Genomic DNA, 25180 nt, shown 5'->3' on the forward strand with positions numbered 1-25180 from the left:
AAATGGCAATTAACTAGGAATGATTTCTTGAAAATTTGAAATAATCGATCTATAAGTAAATTAATTGTTTGCATTGCTTAAAACTTACTAAGCATTGAAGCTTACTCCTTGTTCTCTTTTCCATTTCTTATAGGTTTATACTTTAGCTCGAGTTGGAAGAGCCGGAGATATCATCACACTATCGAGTCATTATGTGAGTTGAGAAGATTGTATATCATCATGGTTTAAGGCATGTATAGGATAGACTATAGGTAGAATGATATTTCGACTTTGTATACTTTATAGCCATGCGAAGATGGCTTGCTCATTTTGTTTAGAGAAGCCTTATAATTGAACTAATATGTTGAAATGTTTTAGTTATAACTTGATAGTAGTTAATTTGTTATTAGATATTCGGTTATGTTTTGATAGTGAGTCATTTTGGAAATTTATAAGAGCTCTTATGGAAAATTAATGAAATAGGTTTGCATTGTTGATAATTTATGTCTGGTAAGTATCTTTGACCTTATAAAAGTTTTGTTCAGTCAAGTAATACCTCATAACCTTATTCCGGCAACGGATACGGGTTAGGAGTGTTACAATACTAATAGATTATAAAATTCAAATCATCACAGTAAAACATTCTATGTTCAAAATAAACCATGTTTAATTACTTAAAGACTTACCCCGGATATCGACGGACGTTACAAATCTGCAATTCGACTATTTTTGTTTTTTCCCGATCCAAGTCCGATTTCCTTTGTTCTTGATCTATATAATTTCAAATTAACCTCATTTAAACATAATTTCATTCAATTTAATCCAACAACACATAAATCAACAAATTACCATTTTACCCTTGATATTTCATACTTTTTACAAATTAGTCCTAATTGTATAAAACACCAAATACTCAAAATCTCATCACATCATAGCTAGGCCGAATCTTCCTTATGCCCATACTAATCCATAAATTCCAATTATTTTGCATTTTAGTCTTTAAATTTATTATTTTTTCAATTTAGTCCTATTAACTAAAAATCATCAAAAACTCCAATACAAAACATGTTAATCTAAAACATATTTTTGATATTTCATCATCAAACATCACAAAACACAAATATTCATTAATGGCATAACTCAAAATATTCATCTAAATCAAAAATTCAAGCATGGGTTGGGTAATACTCGAAGCAATGATCTCAAAAACGTAAAAATTATCAAAAACTGAAACTAAACTAACCTTGAATCAAGCTTGAAATTGGCCGAAAATCACAAAGCTCTTGATTCTTTTTCTTTTATCAAGTTTCGGTGATGGAATATAATGAATATAACTTTTATTTTATGTTTTAATATATTATATGTTAACATTTAACATATTTTATTTATTTAACCTTATAAAAATAATAACATAAACATATACATTAAGGGTACATTCGGCCATCACTAATATAAAGGATTATTTGCAACATAAATACTCCATATTAACAATTCATTATCAATTCAACCTTTAAGAATTAAACTATCAAGTTTTCAACTTACGCTATTAAGTCCTTTTATCAAATTAAATACACAAACAATCAAATTTTCATACAAAATTTTCACACATGGAAATTAACATATAATAAACACAAAAAATAATGTTTAAATATTTTTTTATAACTCGGATTCGTGGTCCCGAAACCACCGTTCCGATTAGGGTCTAAATCGGACTGTTACATGAGTTGTGTTGATAGGGGAAGTAAATGATAAATTTTGAGTATCGATTTGAAATGGCAAGTAATGTGAAATGAAAGGTGTATTGGATATTAATATAGGAAAGGGATATGTATGAATGGAATTTTTCATGTATTAACATTAGTAAAATGTATATAATATATAGAATAGTATCTTCTAGTTTGGATTTGAATATTTTTAATGTATAATACTTTGCTAAAAATGTTTGGTTTATAGAAATGCAAATGAGTTATACTCAACGTACATTTTCATTTCGTGCGCAGGTTAGGTACTTTTCGGTTCGTACATCGACTCAGCATCCAAAAATAATTTCGGACTCAAAATTTGGTGATGTTCTTATTTTGGTTCTTGGCATGTACCTAGTGAATCTTGTGTTGGAATGTTGGTAACATAGTTGATAGCATTTTGGACCTTGATGTTTTGATAGCTATGTAATTATATAAGGTGTTTTGGTAATGAGCAATTTGTTGATAGCTTAATGGTGGTTTTGATAATTTGCTAAGTGTTTTAAGGTGGAGAAGTTTATATGATAGGCATTGTTTCGAGGTATGCTTGTATTTGGTTTAATGCCTATTATTATGCTTAGTTATGTAATAGTTTCACTTAAGCTTTACATTATTGTAAAGCTTGTTTTCATTCATGTTAATCTTGCATTTAGTTGATAATGCTTTGTTGTATGTATTATAAATGAAATCGAAAGTTTGGTTATACATGAATAGGTATGTTTCGATGATGATTTGCATGTCTTAATTATGTCTAGGTATATCAATTGAGTTTAGGTAAGTTTTGGGCATAAAGTGGACCTTTTAAAGGGAGATTTTACTATTTTTAAATTTAGGTATCGATACCTAACCATATGAACAGTTTTAATAATAAACAAAATACCAAAATGATATCGATTTTTATTTGAGTATCGATAATTTTTATAAAGTATCGATACCATAAAATAAATATTGATACCCTTGTTTTGCAAAGTAAACAGAATTGAAATTTGGTATCGATTTTCAATAAGGTATACCAACTATGGATTTTCATTATTGACCTTTAAACTTTAAAATTTTACAATTCAATCTCACTATATGCTTGTATTTCATAGATAGGTCCGTGTAGATATCAAATTTTTTAATATATTTGATTTTATATATGATTATTTAATGATAAAGAATTGAGTCTTTGTTATTTAAAGTATCTGTTGTTTGTTGGATTTTTTTAATAGCATCTTATTACTCGGGTCTAACAATCGGGCCGGGTAATGGGTGTTACACACACTTTGGACAGAGCTTTCTCGATCCACTTTATCCGACAAGCATTCATCAAGATCAAACTTGAGCTCTTGCCTTCTTCGTTCAATCAGTTGGAGCTTACATAGGATTGGATATTAGTCTAGTTGAGCCGACCAATTACTTTTGTCCAATTATAAAGAAAAATTTTCAACAAAAGGCATGGAATAATTTAGAAAAATTAAAAATTAATGAATAAAAGAGTCAAAGAGTAATTTACCCAAATTGAAAATAAATGCTTCAAATAGATAGCGTATATATAAAAAAAAACTATAATTTAAACATTACTATTTACTTTACTTTTTTTTAACCTCATATTGCTATAATATATATATATATTAGTTTATATTCTTATGTGATGCATGGCTCAATAGTGTAATTAAGTTTATAATATTTTACAATTTTAGTTTTTGTTTAAAAATTTTAATGAATTTCTTCAAAAAATCATTAAAAAGTTGAAAAAAGAAAAAATAATGTAATTACAAATTTTTTTCAAAAATTTAACTAATTTAGAATTAGTTATATGAATGCTATTTAATTTTAAAAATATTTAATATCAAAATAATACAAAAATATCATGGTTTGAGTATTAATATTATTATAATATAATTTTAATAATTTATTACTTGTTATTTATTTTAATGTTAAAATTGTTAAAATTTTATTTTTTGTATTTTTATTTTTATTTTTGCTCTCCTTTAATCGGTGAATGTAATTATCTCTTATCATATTTGAAAAATATAAGTTTAATTTGATAAATGTTATTAATATGTGTCTTTTTAAAAACTATATTTTAATAATAATTTAATATTTATTAATTTTAATATTATAAATTTAAAAGTTAATTTATAGTAAAATCTTAAAACGAAGAGATAATTCATTTAAAACTAACTTAATATTTAACAAATAAAAATTATGAAGAAAAAATTAAATAAAAGATATGGAATAACTTAAAAAAAATTTGAAAGACAATGAGTAACAGAGTAACTTACCCAAATCCTAAATAAGTGTTTCAAAGAGTAAAAGGTTAATTTTGATAAAAAGATGAATATACCATTGTTATTATTTATTTTATTTATTTTTCTATTTTTAATTACAAAAATAATCAAAATTAATTACATATTAAAATATTATTAAATTAAATGTATTCATTTATTTCATAAAAAAAATTATGTTTAACTTCAATAAAAAATTCAAGTATTTTAAATATATATTATGAAAATTTAATTAATTATCATTAATTATAATATTTTAATGAAAAATAAATTGATTAAAATATAACAAATGATTAAATATTTAACATGTATTTGGTTAGAAAAATCTTAAAAAGGAAAAAAAATGTAAAAGAGAACACAAAAACAAAGCATAATTATTATTTATAACATTTAAAAAATAAATAAATTTACAATCGATGAGACCTTCCCTTGATAGAAAGGCTAACGCTTTTGGAACTTTAAAATCTCAAATTTAAGTATCATTCTGTGTAAATCATACGTGGATTTTCATTTCATATTTATTTTGATTTATATTACATCATGTACGAGTATTTTATAGATATATCTTGATTATTTGTTTAATTTACTTTATAATAATTAATTTTAATTATAGATATTCAGACATATTCTTTGTAATTATAATTGCAGCTATATGTTAACTTCAAAAAAAAAAAAACTTTGCATATATTAATTGGAAAATATATTGTGTTTAATATATAGTTAGATTAGAATATAATGTAATTTATAATTTAATTTAATAATAATTAAATTAAATTTTTTATAATTAATTAGATTTTTATTATTTTTAATTAAAAATTATTGAATATAAATATTGGAAATAAAAATAAATAAAATAATAATTAATTGATAGCTGATAAAAATATTTTTATTTAAATTCACTTAATTAAATTAAGACTTAAATATTTAATATGCATTTGCGTTAATTTTTTTAAAATAAACAAAAAGTAAAATATAACAATTTTCTTTTTAAAATAAACTTATGGCCAATAAAGCCTTAACCTAATGTCAAGGTTAAGAGTTTAAAATTTTTAAAATTTCAAGTTTGGGTCTCGCTCTAAATAAACAATGTGTGGGTTTTTAGTTCATATTTATTTTCGTTTTTCTTCAATTATATTTGAGTCCTGTATAGATTTATTCTAATTTAGATTTGGATCTATTCTTATTATTAGTTTAATCGCACTTTATAATAATTTTGTATTTGTAACTTTAAAAATAAAAAATTATATATTAATTGAAATATACACTATATTTAACATGTGATTATGTTAAAAAATAATGTAATTTTAATTTAAAAATAATTAAAAATTTTATAATTAATTTTTTACTTTTAATTAAAAATTATTGAATATTGAGTTTGATAACAAATAAGTAGAATAATAAATAAATAATAAATCAATTAAAATTTATTTGATAAAGATACGTTCTTTATTTAAATTTGATAACTTTATCTTTTGTTATTAAATCAATTAAAGTTATCCTTTTATTTAAAACTGATTTAATAAATAAATTTTGGAGAATTAATGTATTTCTCATTAAACTTTAGTGAGTTAGGTGGATATTTTTCAAATTTTAGAGTATAAGTATACTTTTTATTTTTCATTTAGATGCAATATTGGAGGTGGGGATGGGGTAATATAGTTTGAACCTGTTTTAAATGATGTTTGATAAGAGATTTAATCACCATTTTATACAAGTTTAAGACAATAATACTTTTTTATTAAACTTTGAGTTTTTGCTTTAATCTATATCATTATTATTTAAGCTCTTGATCGATGTTGTTTGAATTAGACCATACGGTCAAAACAGGAACCGGCTAGGGTACAGTCCTAATAGTGGCATTAAACCAATTAGATCAAGAACCGATATGAACCGGTTGAACCAATTAAAAAATCAATTGAATTGGCAGTTGAATCGACCAAAAAAATGATTGAACTGGCGGTTGAACCGACTAAAAAATGATTAAATCGAATTTTTTAATTTTTTAATCGAATCGGTCGAACTGATCAAACCGATGGCTTGACTAATTTGATCATCGGCCCAATTTAAAAAACATTGCTCCTAACAGAAGTTGGTGCTATGAGTCAATCTGGCATCAATTCGATTAAGGAAATTACGAAAATATTATTCTGTAATTAAAATAAATTATATTATTCGAGAGTACTTTAATCTTTTTATTTAAAAATAATAATAATAATATGCATATGATGATATTTGAACTTATACTAATTGCATTAGTAAATCTTTTAACTTACCACTCAACTGAAGCTTTATTTTATTATGGATAACTATTACATCCATTAATTATATTCATTTAATATTCTTAGCTTGATGTATTTATATATTTAAATTTTTATTTTACTCACATTTTAATCTATTTTTTATTTTAATATCATCGATATTTAATATGTTATCATTAATGATTTTGTTTTGGGTTAAAAATAAGCAAAATGATCAACTCAATTGTTCAAAAGCATCACAAAGTGTATCTTGTTGAATAGTCCTTAATACATCATTGGGAGGCACATTGAAAATCTGTAGGCTTGACTTCCATGCTAGACAGGGTTTAGCCAAGCGGTCCGCAACTAAGTTTTCCCCTCTAGGGACGTACTGAATCCGCCACTACCCTTCAGATCGCATAGTCTTTTAGTCCCTTTGAAGCACTGTGATTCTTGAATCTTCCATCTCCTTATCGGTTAAGGCCTCAAATTATTTGTCTGAATTGTGGCCCATTTAAATTGTTAATGAATTTCAAACCATATATTTTAAATATATTTAAAATTTAGGTAAACTATAAAAAGAGTCACTTTTGTTTGTCTTATGTTATATTTTAGTCACTTATGTTATCATTTTGTTACGAAGTGATCACTCTTCCGTTAAGTTCCGTTATCTCCCTAACGGTAATCTTACGTGGCAGTCCAATTAGATTTTAAGTATATCTGTTAATACATACTTCATCTGGCTAAATTATGCATTTGAGTGAAAATTGTATTATTTGTAAAGTTCTTTCTCTCCTTTTTACAATGCCAATAGAGTGAAAATAATTGTTAACTATGAGACAAAAGATTCTGATTTCTCAAGCATGAAATTGCTCATATTATTTGGTAATTAATTTCAATTTCGGTTGCAGCTTTTGTCTAGAAAATTTATTTATCTAGAAAAATCAATTGGCATTGTAAAAAAGAGAGAAGAAATAAACAGGCACTGCATTACTTTGATCCTGTATTTATATATATATTTTTTACTTCAGCTGGTTGCTGATTTTGTCTGCAAAATGAAAGTAATCAATTTTAATTTCACATGTGGTTGTCTTTACCATGAATACCTCGCGCATAATTTATGAAAATTTTACTCTATAAGTTTGCTCCACAAGATATATATTTTAGTTTATCTATATATATATATATTAGTGTGAGGATGAACATTCCATATGGCTTGTTATAAATCCGAGTATTAATAACAACTGTACGATATTAAAAAGTTTCATTTGACGTATATTAGAAAGGATAGTCATCCTTCCCCCGGTTGAAGAACGTAATTATAATAGTAAATCAAATGCATAATTAAGCCGGATGAAGTATGTATTAACAGATATATTTAAAATCTAGTTGGACTGCCACATAGGATTACTGTTAGGGAGATAATGGAACTTAACGGAAAAGTGATCACTTCGTAACAAAATAATAACATAAGTGATTAAAACGTAACATTTCAAACATAAATGACTAAAATGTAACCTGAGGCAAACAAAAGTTATTATTTTTGTAGTTTACCCTTAAAATTCTACATATGTGATTTTTTTCATACATACACTGTTTTAATATTTGTACTAAAGATTAACTGGCTTACTTTTCTTTAATAAATATTGAATGGGCGCACTCAAGGGACGACATTGATGAGCCGCTCTTTACATGGCTAATAAATTACTCTAATTATTAATTAAGAACAAAAATCTAAATTATATTTTAACTCCTCTCCCTTTTGGATGTCTAATCATATTGCAACATTCTTACTCGCCATAACAATAATCTTATTATAACAGAAAAGTAAAATAAAAGGAAATTCAATTGAAATATTGGGTATAGAAATAGAGATGTTAGGGATTGCTTTTAATTTCTTATGTTATAATGTAAATGTTATTATGTGAAAAGGAAACCATCATTTGGCCCCCACCAATCCAATGATATTTCTCACATTTTTTGCTTTCCTTTTCACTCACATTCAATCTTCTTCTATGGGCTTCAATCAAATCCTATTTGCCGGAGATTTGTATGACTCAATTTTGGGGTTTATATTACTTTCATGCACTATCAATTACGACGGCTGTTTTCTAAATATAAATTTTAGTAATTTTTTAAATAATTTTAAAATAAATCTTAAATAATTATTTTTTAGACAATCTTTAAGCGGGTCGAGTTAACTTAATTTAATTTAAAATTTTGAGATACATTTGATGAATTAAGTTTGAAGTTGAAATAATTTTAAGATTGGTTAATTTTGAGTTTGAATTATTTTAAAAATTACTTAAGTTGGAGCCACATTTATGAGTTATTCAATTTCGATTTTTTGAATTTATTTGAAAGCTAATCTTGTTTTTTTTAATAATTTTTGTTTCCTATGATAATAAGAGTGAATTTTATCATATTTAGGAGCTGACAGGGGCTGAACCCTTTAAAATAGAAAATTATTATTTAGGCTTTTTAAAATTTTTTAAAATTTTAAATTAGTAAAGGAAAATTGCACTTTGTCCTCTTAAAATTATAAAAATTTGATTTAATCTTTTAAAAAATATAAAGGTATAGATTATCAAAAATTAAAATTTTATTCAGCCCCTAAAAAATTGTTCTAGCTTCGCCCTTGGAAACATAGAGGCCAACCTTCTATTTCTACTATTAAATTAATTGACTTCAATGAGATGTAAGTTAAATTCAACCTTCTTGATTATCAACTTTAGACAATTTAAGAATATTATTTTCCTTTACAAGAGCGGATAATATTAAAATTATGTATTTATTTAATTTTTTCAATACATAAAGTATCATTATTTTTGTAGTCTTAATTCAATTAGCATGAGTATTATTCCCAATGCAAGAGAATGTGAGTTTGAGTGTGCCAAAGCATATTATCCTTTTATTTATGGGTTGAGGAGGGGCTATAAATAATTCTAAACATTGTATAAAAAATAACAAATATAATCAGAACTTATAATAAAATTATTATAAAAAATCATTATTTTTACCTAATAATTGAATATTTGAATGACTAGTCAATTTATGACTCAATCCACGTTTTGTTTTCTCTTTCTTCTTTAACAAAAGTTTGATCCTACAAATTATAAATCTCAAATTGAACACAACACAAGTTGTGTTTAAGTTTGAATATGAGTCATTAAATTTAAAATATTATACCTTAAATTTAATGATATTCTAAATAAATTAAATTATGTAATTTTTTTATATTACTAGATTTTAAAATACTCACACAGTGAGTGAAAAAAATATAATTATTTAATTTTAAATGATACGGTTCGTTGACACGATTGTTATTGTAATAATTAGAAAGACACGCTTTCTGGCGCGTCTAAATATGTATCTTCTTTTACTTTAAAGTTTGAGATGTTTGTAATTAAATGTTTAATAAGCAATATATATAAAAAGAATAATATTACATTTGGTACTTGTACTTTCATAAAATATTTAATATAGTATCTGTATTTTGAAAATGTTTAATGTGGTGTACTTGAATTATGAATATGTATTTTATCATTGTTCTTGTACTTTAATAAAATGTCTAATGTGGTAGCTGAATTATCAATATGTACTTTGTGTCATATTTGTTGCAAAGATGGTACCGGAGACCAAGGTCGTACACTTGAAGAAATACAAGCATCACTTACTACTTCTCCGTAGTGAGAACCAAGTGTAATGAGTTGCTTTCCTGTACTAATTATTATGATACATGGTGTTAACAACATTTCTGAATTGCTAAATCAAGCAATAAAAAATTGACACATAATTTTTTTTCAAATGATCAAATCCATACAGATAATATAAAATTATATGAAAAATTAAATAAAAAATTAAATTAAATTAAATTAACCATGTTTAGCTCTTTGCTTTTAATTTAATTTAATTCTTTTTTATCTAATTTTTAACGTAATGTTACATTATTTACATGTACTTGATGATATGGAAAAAAATTACGTGTCGAATTTGTGTTGGTTGGTTTAACAATTCACTAACGATATTAACGTCAAATACTATAATAAAACATATATTGATAGTTTAGAAACTACATAGGAAAATTTCAAAGTAGAGGTACTGCATTAGACAAATTTTAAAGTACAAGTATCAAATTGAATATTTTATAAAAGTACAGGTACCAAATATGATATTACCCTAGATAACAGAAATTCCTCGCGAGGAGTTTTATATTAGGTAAGCTTAATTAGTTAAGATATCCCCATTCTCAACAATGCGCGTGCAACACAAATCTCCTTCTTGCACTCAACTATTTTAATGGTCCTCACTCTCACTTCTACACCACTGCCTTTTCTCTGCAGGTATCTCCTTCTCTCTCGTGGCTTCTACGATTAACAGGTAAAAATACCCATTATTCTTTGATTTCTCTTAAAAGGTATAGTGCTTTTAATCTTTTTTTCTATTTTAAAGTGTTTTTCCTTTTTAATTTTTTAATCTCTCGCCATGCATGGCTTTAGTGTTCTTCCCAGTTTCATCAGAAAAAAAGAGAGAACGTTATTTCACTTTATGATTTTGTTTTTTAATGTATTGTTGATCAATTGCTTGTGCAAATGTGTACGTTATGTAGTCTGATGGATTCCAGTTATTCGCGTTGTTATATTCTGTAATCTTACACTTTGAATTGGTGCTTTATTATTATTGTTTAAAATTTTGTTTTCAAGTTTTAAGCTTTTTGAGAAGGTCTCTTAAAACCCATATAGTGAACCCCAAAGTGATTGCTGAAATATGGGTTTTACTTATTTATAATTGTTTTAATCTGCCATGGTTAATTTGTTGCTTGTCCTTGCTTATGATCAGCTACAAAGAGATTTATTGAGATAGGTTTAATCTTGGTAAGAACAAAAGATACATTTATCCTGGGGAGATTATTCGGTTTTTACTGTACAATTGGCCTATTTGGATTCCACATTGGTATTTTATTATTGTTTAAGTGCTTAAAGAATCCTTGCCTTTTGCTATGATGGAATAAAAAAGGATTTTTCTGAGGAATTCTTACAGTTGGGACGTTTTTTTGATAAGCAAATGGGCGGTCCTTATAGTTCGTTAGGTCGTTAACTCGTCGTCAACTTGTCATATGTGTGATATTTATTGTTGATCAACTGGCAGGCTCTGCATTTAGTTTTGGTTATAACATAGGCTTTTTTGATTGTCTTCGAATATGAAAATTGACCAATCTTTTCATTCAAACAGTGATCTAGGACTAGAAAGCGTTTGAAAGATCTTAATGGCAGATCCTACTGATTCATTTCCTGACTTGCGGAGTGTGTATAAAAGTTCTGGTCACCAAATTAATCGCCTAAGTCAGAATGTGGCAAACATGAAGCTAGCTTCTGCGCAAGATGGTGACAAGGAGAACTCATTGGGATCCAATAACAAAGGTGCTGAAAATGTTGGGTTTCCTCAAGATTCTACCCCTAATGTATGGGGACATCCGAATGTGATTCAGAAACTTAGGATGCAAGGTAATCATGGTCCAGAAAAGGTTACTCACAAAGCATGGTCAACTCAAAATGCTGTTTCTTGGACGCAACAAGGTGATAGAACATGGGGAAATAGTAGTATAAAATCTCCATCCTCAGAGTATGGAAGGAATGACCCTGATCAAGCTGGTTTTACTTTCTCTAATGATTCTCGGGATGGTCAAATTAAAACCGACCATGAAGTGGGTGATAAGTTGGATGATGAAATTGGAGATAATGAAAATGTTGATGATGAATATGGTAATGGTGTCTCTAATATTGAGTACGATAGTGATGATATCGATGATTATGTTTCCGATTCAGATGAAGATGAGAAGAGCCATGAAGCACGCAAGGAGAGCAAGTGGTTCTATTTGTTTTTTAAAAGTTTAGAGAAACTGACGGTTGAGGAGATTCTTTCTCCGGTTCGGCGGTGGCACTGTCCAGCATGTCAAGGTGGGCCAGGAGCCATCAACTGGTACCGAGGTGTGCAATCCTTATTGACTCATTCCATGACTAAAACAACACGGAGAGCTAAGCTGCATCGTGTATTTGCTGGACTTTTGGTTGAGGAGATGCGCAGGAGAGGAGCTTTTATTAAACCAGTGAATGATGCATTTGGCAGGTGGGAAGGGCTGACCGATAGAGTTGCAGATCACGAGATAGTTTGGCCTCCAATGGTTACCATTATGAATACAAGATATGAACAGGATGAAAATGGCAAGGTACTTTATGGCTATCATCTTTGTTTTCGGAGATCTTATTTTCCTTATTTTCCCCTGCTTTCAAGCAAACTGGTACAACTTTTTCAGTAAAATATCTTGTAAAAGAAAACCCAAGAAATTGCTACGTAGCATTTATTGCTTTTTTGGTAAAATATCTCTTGTACTCTTGTATTAATATACTCTTAATATCTCTTGTATCATTTCGTCAGTGGACTGGAATGGGAAATCAAGAGCTTCTCAATTACTTCAGCTCGTATGCTGCAGTAAAAGCAAGACACTCATATGGTCCACAAGGGCATCAGGGGATGAGTCTTCTGATCTTTGAGAGCTCAGCAGCAGGATATTTAGAGGCTGCACGCCTGCATAAGCATTTTAAGGAGCAAGGGAGGGATAGGGATGCTTGGGATTGTTCACGGGTTCCATTCTGTCCAGGTGGCAAGCGCCAACTCTATGGCTACATTGCCATGAAAGAAGATTTGGATTTATTTAACCAACACTCTCAAGGTCAAATCACTCTCGGTCCTCTCAAAATATCGTGTCTATGTGTATACACTTGTGCTTGCATGTGCTAGATAAAGAAATAAAAGGAACTCCATAGTAGCAAGGACTTGAATGCCTATACCTTTATAATTTTTAAAGGATTAAATCACATTTTTATCATTTGGGGGGGGGGGTATTACTTAATTTGTTAATATAAAATTTTCAACTTTTGGTGCCATTGCAAACTTAAAAAGATGATTTGTAGTTCTTTTTTCTTTTGGCTTCTTTGCAAAGTTTTGATTACTTTGATAATCACAGCCTTACTTGAGTATGGAGACAGTAGGCAATCCTCAAAAACAACTCTTACCGGTTCGTGACAGTTTGTTCTTGTTTAGGATAAAGCAACATTGCCTTAAATCATACCGTTACTTTAGTAAGAGAAGTAGTTAAACATGCATTTAAATTTGCCAAATTGGCTGGTGTTTTGTTTCTATAATTCGTTTTAAAATTTAAGTATTTCCTTTTCTTGAAAGAAAAAATTTAATGAATGATTGATGGTGGAAGATGCATAATTTCATCTGTATTGGCAATGTAGTTTCCTTTTTCAGTCATGTTTGATACTCTATGCGATCAAGCAGGAAAGTCCAGGCTGAAATTTGAGACGAGGTCATATCAAGAGATGGTTGAGAGTCAGATAAAGAAGATAAATGATGATAGTCAGCAGCTTAACCTACTTAAAAAGAAGGTTGCTCAAGAACAGCAGCACTCACAAGTCCTTGCAGAGTCTCTAGGACGATTGAGTGAGAAGCTGCACCAGACGACGGAGGAATATGGTATCATAAGGCAGCAATCTAGATTGCAGCATGAGCAGAACAAAGAAGAGGTAGCATTCTTAAAACTTTGTATTCCTCTACTTTTATTGCCAATCATGGTTGCCAAGTTAGGACACGAAGGGTGCCCTGGGACCACCTTCTCCATGTTTCACTGTTTGGTAAAATGGTGATCATACTCAGTGGATGCTATTACTATTGTCATGTCATTTCTTAATAACTTGTAGGGAAGCTGAACTTAAGGTAAATCTAAGAAGTCAGTTCGAGGCATGCTTGTGCTTGACATTGAATCTTCTCCATGTTTTATAAGTATATTTAAGTTGACATCGAATCTTCTAACTTGTTATCTCAATGCATTGATTTCCAGTTGGGCGCCAAAGAACAATATTTTAAGGAGAAAATTAATGTTATTTACCAAGCCATAAAGTCGAAGGAAGATAATTTTGAGAAGCTGCAGAGGGCAGCGAGGGAGAGAGTTGAGCGGTCAAATGCAACTCCGATAAATAATGAAGATCAGCACAGGTAACAGTTATGATTCAAACTATCTCGTTTTGTCACACATGACCTACTTCATGCTGTAATGAAGATTTTTCTTTTCTGAGATGGAATGTCTATACTATCTGACTACCTTGAGAAGGTTTTTGTTTTCTGCTGACTTGATACTGCTCTGTCCATCAAATAAAATATCTGTCTCTTTATTTTTCCTTTTAAGTTTCTGTGTTTGTCTGATGCATATTTAGACATAAAATGAGGTATGATCTTTCGAACATATGCAAAACTTAGAACAAGATTATTTCTATACCCGTTTTAGACGCCTACTATATCGGACTCTAAACCTCCAACCGTGGGTAATTCAAGGTCACTTGCTGCTACTGGTGTCTTGTTTTGTTGAAACTGAAACTTGTTGACTTTATACTGTAATTATGATCTGATAATAGTTTTCAACAAAATTTGAACATTCAGTGCTATTGAGTTGGAGGAAAACTCAAGGTCCATAACAATCCAGGAGAAGAAGATGGAGGAATTCGAGGCAGAGAGGGAGAAGCTAATGAAAAGTCATCAAGACCGAAGGTTGGCAATCACACAGCGGTACTGGGAAGAGCTGATTGAGCTTGAGGAAGGGTTTGAAAAAGAATTGACCCTGCTTATGGGAAAGTACAACCCCGATCGCCTCGAGGAAGAGACTACTGACAGCCTTGAAGGACGAGACAAGAGAGAAGCAAGAGATAATGAAACAGAATAGACAACAATGATCCTATTTGTCGAGGGTAAGAAGCAGCATATTTTGTTTTGGGTCAAAGGTATACACCAGTTTTATTACCAAAGATACTTCAGTTTTGGATATAAAGGGCAAAAGGTGAAGCCTTTCTGGATCGGTACAAACATTGGAATAATGAAACTTCAAGTGCTTTATTATTATTATTGAACATACATATCTGAGGATTCTTTTGTGTTTAAGCTGTCTTGCAATGACAAATTTTGCAGTGGCATATATGTTTGATGATTCGATGTCTGAATTTCCATGCAAAAAGAAAACATTTTTGTTGGCTAAGAAATCGACAAAAAAAAATGGGGTTTCTGCAGATTTGCTCTCTCTCTCTCTAATATTTTTTTCAACAAGTTAACTAAATATAGAAATTGGGTTTTGTCCATGCAGAAAACCTGCTAATATTGTGGATTGGGTTCTGCAAGTTATTAACTTTGACTCTTAATTTTAATAGACTTATAATTTGTTTTTGTTTGAAGTTATGGAATTATAATCCAACTGTTAAAAAAGGTCAGACAAGTTGCTGTTTTTTTTTTTAGTTTATTAAAATGGTTACAGTTGAGATTAGTAAAATGATCTTTCCGAATCTCAGTTTTACTAAGAAAAAACCACTATATGCATCGAACTCATTCTTTTTTTTTTATAGAAAAGAGAGCTTAAGCCCTATATGCAAGTTCATAACATAGTCTGCACTGTATGCATCCAACTTTGAACAATAAATTTCTCGATTTGATATGTTAAATTTTTTTTAAAAAAAATTGGGTATCTCTATTTTTTTTATTGGATGTTTGGTTGGTTATGAAATATGTTTTGTTTTTATGAATGAGAATTGAATCTCCGACCTCATAATGGGATAAAGCGAGTAATTGTAATACTACACTTTTTTGATTAAAAAATATTTTTAATAAAAAAGTTAATTTAATTTATATATGTATGGAGGCCAAATCATGTGCAGGCAATGCTTCAACCATTCTGTAGTTATTAGCTTTTTCACCGCCTGGGATCAATTTAATCTAAACCTACCATCTGGCAAAGGTTATGATTTGCTTTGATCACTTTTCTTTTCCGTGTTCTCCTTTTTTGCTATATGAATTCCTTAGAATTTAGGAAACTTTAATTCCACAGCTAGCTTTTTCTTTCTCAATAATATCACACTACCATTTCATTAAAGGTTCTTTTTTTTCCCTTGAAGTTTTTATTTTTTTTTGCTAAATTGAAACCGATTTTTATGGCACTGACTCGATCGAAACAATTGGTCCTACTCAAGTCACCCTAAACCAACAACCCCATTATAAGGGGCCAACTCCCTAGTCTAGCTCCTCCTCACAAGCTCACCCAGTGCACCCCACTCTTAATTTTTTCCTTGTAGAAATAGGAATGGTTCAGGGAAGATGCAGTGCAGTGGCAGCCACAGTGCTGCTCTGCTGCTTGTTGCTCCACTTTGAGGTGGCTCAATCAGCAAGTTTCACTGTTGGAGGAAGAGGTGGGTGGACCTTTAACGCCGCTGCTTGGCCTAAACGCAAGCGCTTTAAGGCGGGTGACACTCTCGGTAAGCATTTACACATCCTCTAATCTTTGCTTTCCCCATTAGATTCAGCAGTATCTATATAAACTGTTTAGCATCATCAGTGATGTTGAACTCCATGAACGTTGGCTAATACCGTGTATGTTATTTGCAGTGTTCAATTACAACCCTTCAATCCACAATGTGGTAGCTGTGAACAGAGCAGGATACAAATCATGCAAAGCACCAAAAGGTGCTAAAGTTTTCAAGTCAGGCAAGGATCAGATCAAGCTTAAAAAGGGCCAAAACTTTTTCATCTGCAATTACATTGGCCATTGTCAAGCAGGAATGAAAATAGCAGTCACTGCTGCCTAATCCGAGATTAGGCATTGCCATATGATATCTTCAGTTTGCTTTTAAGTATTAATGTAAGATTCGGTGTCACAAAGTCTACTCTAGTGTTAGATTTGCTTGCTTTGAGTGGGTAGGTGGTGCTCCAAACACTAAATCTATACTATAATAATGATGGTTTTAAGTGGAAATCTTTTGTGTAATGCTTTGTGGCTAAGGTTTTACTTGTACTCCCTTTTGCAATAAAATATATAAAGATGCTTCTACCAGTTTTATTACTTGGGTAACTTCTTGAAAATTAACCATATCATCATAGGCGAATACAGGGGGCTGGCAGTGGCCCTGGCCCCCTAAATTGGAAAATTTATGTTTAGGACTTTGAATTTTTTTAAAAATTTTAACTTAGGAAAGGTAAAATTGTACTTTGCCCCCCATTAAAATTATAAAAATTCTATTTAATCCTTTAAAAATTATAAATATATAGACAAAATTAAAATTTCATTCGACTCTCCCTAAAAATTTGTTCTGGCTTCGCCCCTGCATATCATCATTTTTTTGTTCATTTTTCAAATTCAAGGGTTTCTGCTCATAGAGGAATAACTGAAACTAAAGTAGGTCACCCATTATCTGCTATGCTTTTGCACTTTTAAACCATGATCCAGCACTCCACAGCGTGATTTGTGTGTGTGAGAGAGATAGGTTACATGCACAGTTGAGTTTAAGTTTAAAGCATAACATATATCTAAACCTCATCACAGTTGGTTCGGACTAGAGATGAGCATGGGTCAGGCCAGGCCAGACTAAAAATTTAGGCTTGTTTGTTAGGCTTGGGCCCGGCCCAGCCCAAAAAATGGGCCTAAAATTTTGTCCAAGCTCGATCCGGATAAAAATGCTAAAACTCGGGCCCGACTCGTCCCGTCGATATTAATTTTTATATTATTTTTATATAATTTTAAAATATATATAATACATCAAAAATACTAAAAACATCAAAATAAATATTTCTCAACAAATTAAAAATAAATTTTAAAAAATATGTATACTTAAATAACACTAAAATAGATGCAACTTAACAAGCAAATGTCTCTAAAATAATAACAAAATTAACAACAAAATAAGTTTTATACAATATCTAAATAATAACAACAAAATAGTAGCAACATAATAGTAAAATGGTAGCAAAATATGTAGAAAATAACAAGAAAATAATATTAAAAAATTAAATTTTTTTGTCTTTTAGTGAATTTGGGCCGGGCCTAGGTGAAAAATCCTTTACCCGAGGCCCGACCCGTTTTTTAAACGGGCCTTATTTTTTATCCAAGCCTATGTTTCGGGCCTATATTTTTATTCAAACCCTCTCACATTTTAGGCAAGCCTTCGGGCTGGGCCAGGTGGCCCGACCCATGCTCACCTCTAGTTCGGACCAGGCTAATGCAGAATTTTAGATCGCTTTCTAGACCTAAGTTCAACTTGAAAAATGAGTCTAATTTTTTTCCAAGCTCGGGCATATATTAAAAAAGTTAAACTAGAGCTCGATTGTAATAATTTTTAAATTATTTTTATATAAAAATAAATTTAAAAATATAATAATCATATACACTCAAAATATTAAAATAAATGTTTCCCCAACAAGTTGAAAACCCCAAAAAAATAGGCACGTGATATGCCAAGTTTCGTACCAAAAAAATCTGCTCGAGGCCCAACCCATTTAGAAAACATGCATTATTTTTTGTTCAAGCTTATTTTCTAGGCCTATATTTTGCCTAAATCCTCTCATTTTTTAGGCAGACCTTCAAACTTGATGAGTGACCCGACTCATTATTAAGTCTATAGATCTGAAACATGATGAAATTATACTCTGCAATATGAATGGAGATTTCAGTCCTAATAACTTATGACCCAAGCACACATTACCTAAACTATTCATATGAGTAAAATCAACATGCTTAACACACCAAAACTATCTAATTGGTCACCTAGGTGAAGTTTTAAGTCTTCATAAACATTTTCAATGATTTATAATATATATAAACTTTAAATTCTTTAAAACCCAATTTAAGAGATACAATTATAAATAAAGATTTCTCCAACTTAAAAGCTTTAACTCTAATTTGGGTAATTTAGAAAGAAATTTCACAACTTAACAGGTTGATGTAATATTCAGGGGCGAAACCAGGGGGCAGGCATGGGCCCTAGCCCCCCCTAAAATGGAAAATTTTCATTTAGGCCCTTTAGATTTTTTTAAAATTTTAAATTAGTAAATGTAAAATTGCACTTTGGCTCCCCTTAAAATTATAAAAATTCAATTTAATCCTTTAAAAATTATAAATATATAGACTATAAAAAATTAAAATTTCCTTCGGCCCCCCCAAAATTTTTTTCTGGCTTCGCCCCTGGTAATATTCTCTATAAAATGATCGTGCAAAATCTTATAAATATGTCAGTATGAGATCAAATAATCTTATAAATATGTCAATATGAGATCAAATTTAACTTATTTATTAAGAAAAATCATAGGGTATCATTTTTCTTATCAAGTTATTATATTCGTAAATTGTAATACTAGAAGCAACTTAAAAAATATTTAATAGGATATTATAATTAATCTTGTTTGGTTGGCATGTTTGTAACACCCTACGTTTGATATGAAAAACAATCAGATGCACAATTTCACATTGATTATTGAAGTAACCTTAATCTATTTATGATGATTGATATGAATAGAATAAAATAAAAAAACCTTGAAAATTTGTAGGGAATTTTGAGAGAAAAAAGTGAGAGTGTGAGAAAGAATGAGACTCAACCATTCAACCACTCAAAAAGTACTTAAGGTGGTCCTTGAGAAAATTATCTTTTAAAACCTCGTGTGTCTCAAATTTTGGCTTTTATTTATTTATACAATTGTCTCAAAAATTTTACAAACCTTAAGATTTCGTCCCAATCTCCCATCCCATCAATAACACTCATTAAAACTTAATAATTATTCTAATTAAATACCCATGACTTAACCCAAAACTAATTCTTGAAAATCTCTCGATTTGACTTTTCAAAATAGCTTGATATACAATTTTAGCCCCAAACCAACTTTTTCGACACTAGCAAAAAATTCGAGGTGTTACATGTTTTGACCAAATTTGTTTGTACCTTTAATTGTTGTTATTTGAAGATTATTAAAAGCTCATTAATGAAGATTTTATGTGCAAGAATTAAAGAAAACACGGATAGGATCCAATCTTTCAATACAATCAAAGTTTCTATAAAAGGAGATCAAATCTTCAAGGAGTTTGATGACAAAAAAAATCTCTATTGAATATACACTTTATTATATATTTTTTAGTAACTATTTTAATGAAATTAGCGATTAATATCGATTATACTTTTAATAAGCTTTTTATGCTTATATACTTTGCCCCTCTAGAATAGCAGGCGGCTAGTGGCTACTAATTTCTCAATGTATCTATATATATATTTTTTTGGTATAAAGAAAAACCTAAAGTTCGTTAACAGCAACTAGTAATATCTTAGCCAAAGTTTAAAAGATCTAAAGTCCTACTCCTAGATGGTTCACTATTGCTAACTTCATTATACTGTTTTGCCCAGCTTATTGAGACTTTGATGACTTCTATGGTACTCCATGAGATTCCTTGGAAGACAAGGAGGTTCCTATTTTTCCATAATCGCCATAGTAAAATACCGAAGAGTGTGGGCCAGAGAAGTTCGTGACTTGTTGTTCGCCCAGTTGCTACTAGATTTGATTGAGTCCACTCGAATAAATTACCGGAGAAGAATTGGGACCACTTTGATGTTGGCACAATTATTTTCCAAATATCTTTTATAGCTGGGCAATCTCTAAGGACATGCAAAATATCTTCCATCTCATAGTAGCAAACGGGGCATGTTTCTGTTTGGCTAATTCCTCTTTTAACTCGTTCAAGGTTAGTGAGCAATCGTTATTTATATACTAGCCATAAGAAGAAGCGCACTCGTTGAGGTCTTGGAAATTTCCACACCTTCTTCCATTTGCTTTCTTGCTCGTTCCATGTGTTTCCTTTAATCATTTGGTACGCACTTTTAATTGTGAATTTCCCATTCGATGTGTGCATCCAGAAGATTTTATTAGGACCTGCTTGAGAATGTGGAGGTGGAATGTTTATAATCTTTTGAATTATGTCTTCTGGCAGTTGATTCCGAAAAGTATTGATGTCCCAAGTACCTTTAACTGTAACCATGTCTTTGACTAAACTTTCCGTGGCTAGCCCTTCTGTTGATAATACATGTGTTTTGAGTGGACCTATTTTTGGAACCCATGGATCTTCCCAACAGTTGACACTGTCTCCTGTTCCAATGGACCAACAAAGGTTCTCTTTCAGTAGTGCCCATATTTTTGCAATTCCTCTCCAAAGTGCTGAACAGTTTCCTCGTGTAATTTTTCCTGGGATCATCCCTACCATTCGGTAGTTAGATCTTAAGACTTGAACCCATAGGCTCTCCCTTTTAGAAATTAGATTAAAATTTAATTTTAAAAGGAAGGAAGTATTTTGGTCTTTCAGCTTCCGGATGCCTAATCCTCCACTCTTGCGAGGTTGGAAGATAGAGTTCCAATCGACTAGTGTCAATTTTCGACGTCCTATATTGGATCCCCAAATGAATTGTCTTACTAACCGTTCAATTTCTTCATACACTCCTTTTGGGAATTGTAAGGATTGCATAAAGTAGTTTGGGATAAAAAGTCGTACTGATTGGGCCAAAGTGAACCTTCATGCAATCGAGAGCTGCTTAACATCCCAATTACATAGTTTGACTCTAACTTTTTTAACAACAAACTCTAATGTTACTTTAGTTATTCGTTTATGTAAGAGCGGAACTCCTAAATAAGACCCCATATCTTAAACTCTCTAAAATCTGAGTGTTCGGCTTATTCTATTGCACATAGTATCCTCTACTCCACCTGAGAAGAAAATATTGGTTTTGCGTGCATTAATTTGATGTCCCGAGTATTTACAGAAACATTTCAGGATATCTTTTAAAAGTAAGCTGTGACTTATGTCAGCTTTTGAGAAGATTACTAGATCATCAGCAAAGAAAAGATGTGATAAGGTTAGTCCTACTCTTGATAGTCGTATTGGGTTCTATGCCCTTGTATTGATTACTTCATGAAGATTGTGCCCTAGCCATTCCATACATAGAACAAAAAGGTATGGTGATAGAGGACATCCTTGCCTAACTCCTCTCGCTAATTGAAAATTTTCTGTGGGAACTCGATTCCATAAAATCTGCATTGTGGATGTTGAAATGGTTGAAATAATTACTTTTCGTAAATAATCTGGAATGCTTGCAGCTTGAATAGAGCTATTGATGAAGTCCCATCGAACCCTGTCGTATGCCTTTTTCAAATCAATTTTAACTGTCATCCATTTTCTACTTTTGCCTCGCATTTAGTATATAACCTCTTGAGCAATGATGGTATTGTCAGAGATTGCTCGTCTCGCAATGAATCCCGCCTGTTCTTGTGAAATGATTTTCGGGAAAAGTATTTTGAACCTATTAGCAATAACTTTTATAACTAGTTTGTATAGGACTGAGCATACTGATGGGTCTAAATTGGGATATTTCCTCAAGTTGGGTGACTTTTGGGATTAAGACAATAAGGGTTGTAACACCCTTAACCCGTATCCGTCGTCGGAATAGGGATTCAGAGTATTACCAAAATTTACAGATCATTTAACAGAAATTTCACTTGTAACAACATATAAAAGATAGTCACGCTTTTACATATCATGATAGATATAATTCTTTTGCTGTTTCTTTATAAACATTTATTATTCATTTCATTATATCAATTTTTTTCACGTACCATCATTTCCATATAATTCAGGTATATACCGGTGATAATTCATTTCAAACTCATATTATCTCATATCAGAACCTTACCCCTTGAATCATTTAAATATCAATGGGTACACTTAATTCAGCTCAATATCAATAATAACCATAAGCCTACAAATACTAATTTCATATGTCACTTATCAATCTTTGTCAAATTAGAGAACGTCTTACGAATTTGAGTCTGTCATTTGCTCAGTGCCACGATTCACCACTCGGTATGGGAAATGCCATACCTACATTTCTTAACTCAGTATGGATAATACCATACCTATATTTCTCAACTCGGTATGGATGATACCATACCTACATTTCACAACTCGGTATGGATAATACCATACCTACATTTCGCACTTTGCCATGGATCAACCATTGTCTTTTCCATCAATTCATCTTGTCACTGAAAATACTCAATTTGATCGTTTATTCAATTTTCACGCTCTTACATTATTCACAATTTTATCATCAATTCATATGAAATAACACATCATGAAATTCATAAAATTAACAAACGGTCACTAAAATTTAGTTATACAAACTCACTAGTACGATTTTTGTATTATAACGATAATCATAATTTCATATTAAATATTCCAAATAAAACATTATATCCTTTCTAATTCAACATTTATCGATTATAATCGGGCACGTGATCAATTTATACACAAGTCATTCATATATAAATGTATATTTTCCTCCTCCTCCTCTCCATCCACATCCTTAGTATAAACAACACACTTATAGGTAACATTATCCATAATTTTCACTATCTACTTATGTGAATATTCACGCTGTCCATCTGTGTTATAGTTACTAAATTATTTTTATCTTGAGCTACAGAATTCCAAATTAAGATCCATAAATTTTCCCAGAAACTAGACTCATATGTCTTCTTACCATAAAATTTTCATAATTTTTGGTTTAGCCAATTAGTACAGTTTATTCATTTAAGTTTCCCCTGTTTCACTATCCAACAGTTCTGATCTCTCTTCACTAAAAATTAATTATATCACAGTACAGAACTCGGATAATGTTCCCGTTGATTTCTTTTGAAAATAGACTCGTCAAAGATTCTAAGCATATAAATTTGAGCCTCTAATTAATTTTCTCCAATTTTTGGTGATTTTCTAAATTTAAAACAGGGGAATCTGAATTCATTCTGACCTTGTCTCACAAAACTCATTATAGCACATAATTTACAATTCAATTGCTTACACCGTTTCTTCTATGAGAAACTAGACTCAATAAGCTTTAATTTCATATATTATTCATCCTATAATTCGATTTTTAAAATTTATGGTGATTTTGCAAAATTAGCCTACTGCTGCTGTCCAAAACTGTTTTAGTTCAAGATGTTTATTACCATTCTTCCTCTAAATTTCACAGGTCATACAATTCAGTCCTTGCTCAATTAGCTCATCTAATAAGCTAATTTTTCTCAATTAACATTTTATTCCATCATTCTAAACTATTACACAACCTTTGAAAATTAGAATTTTAACACTAAACCTTAATTCACAACTTTCTCATAATTAGGTCCTAAAATCAATTTCTATTGAAATTACTTGATAAAATCATCAAACAATAAAATCAAAGCTTCAAATTCATTTTAATTCATCATAAACAGCCAACACTTGTCAATGATAACTTTTAATTTTGTCCATAAAATAAAAAACTAATGAATTAAACACTTGGACTTAATTGTAAAAGTCACAAAAACATAAAAATCTCAAAGAAAAGGGCAAGAATTGAACTCACATATGTCAAAGTATGAAAAACCAGCGGCTTTCAGACCTTCCATGGCGTTTTTGCTGAAGAAAAATGATGATATCTCCAGATTTTTCAATTTTGTCTTGTTTTATATGTTTAATTTGCAAAATTTCCCATTTTGCCCTTGTTTCTCCTTGTCTTTTTGCTGATTTTCTTACCCAGCCGTCAGCCCATACAAATTGGGTCCAATTCCCTTTTAAATCCCTCCTTTTTAATCACTTAAACTATTTAATCATAATCGAATAAATTTCACACTATTTTCAATTTAGTCCTTTTTAATTAATTGACTAACCAAACGTTAAAATTTTCTAACGAAACTTTAATACTAACTTAATAACACTCCATAAATATTTATAAAAATATTTATGGCTCAGTTTATGAATCCGAGGTCTCGATACCTCGTTTTTAACCCAATTTACCTGATTAATTCTTTTAAAAATCGCAAAATTCATTAATTAAAAATAATTCTTTTAGGCTCGCGCTTGGCCTATAATTATTATTTATTAAAATTTCTAAACTTACCCGTCGGATTTAGTGATCTCGAATCACTGTTTTCGACACCACTGAAAAATTTGGCTGTTACAAGGGTATTATTTAATTTAGGCTCTATGGGTTTTCTTGTGAAAATTCCTTTAGCCCAA

At 30.2% G+C, this 25180-nt stretch overlaps 2 protein-coding genes and 1 long non-coding RNA gene across 3 annotated transcripts; 2 read left to right on the forward strand and 1 right to left on the reverse strand.

Annotated features, from left to right (window-relative positions):
- Positions 1–10467: 10467 nt before the first annotated feature.
- Positions 10468–15349, forward strand: LOC107925499 (protein SUPPRESSOR OF GENE SILENCING 3). The gene is made up of 6 exons (XM_016856213.2): positions 10468–10608; positions 11461–12454; positions 12664–12958; positions 13573–13817; positions 14132–14286; positions 14728–15349. The coding sequence occupies exons 2-6, from the start codon at positions 11495–11497 to the stop codon at positions 15005–15007; spliced, it is 1935 nt and encodes a 644-aa protein (XP_016711702.1). The 5' UTR covers positions 10468–10608; positions 11461–11494; the 3' UTR covers positions 15008–15349.
- A 642-nt stretch (positions 15350–15991) lies between these two features.
- Positions 15992–17164, forward strand: LOC107925396 (basic blue protein). Its single transcript, XM_016856058.2, has 2 exons — positions 15992–16580; positions 16711–17164. The coding sequence occupies exons 1-2, from the start codon at positions 16409–16411 to the stop codon at positions 16908–16910; spliced, it is 372 nt and encodes a 123-aa protein (XP_016711547.2). The 5' UTR covers positions 15992–16408; the 3' UTR covers positions 16911–17164.
- Positions 17165–22756: 5592 nt separating this feature from the next.
- LOC107925420 (uncharacterized) lies at positions 22757–24568 on the reverse strand. The gene is made up of 2 exons (XR_001691985.2): positions 24528–24568; positions 22757–23169 (listed from the first exon to the last, which is right to left on the reverse strand). It is a non-coding gene; the product is annotated as an uncharacterized lncRNA (long non-coding RNA).
- Positions 24569–25180: the final 612 nt, after the last annotated feature.

Source organism: Gossypium hirsutum, chromosome A01 (genome assembly GCF_007990345.1).
Source record: "Gossypium hirsutum isolate 1008001.06 chromosome A01, Gossypium_hirsutum_v2.1, whole genome shotgun sequence".
In the NCBI taxonomy this organism is placed as follows: Eukaryota; Viridiplantae; Streptophyta; class Magnoliopsida; order Malvales; family Malvaceae; genus Gossypium; species Gossypium hirsutum.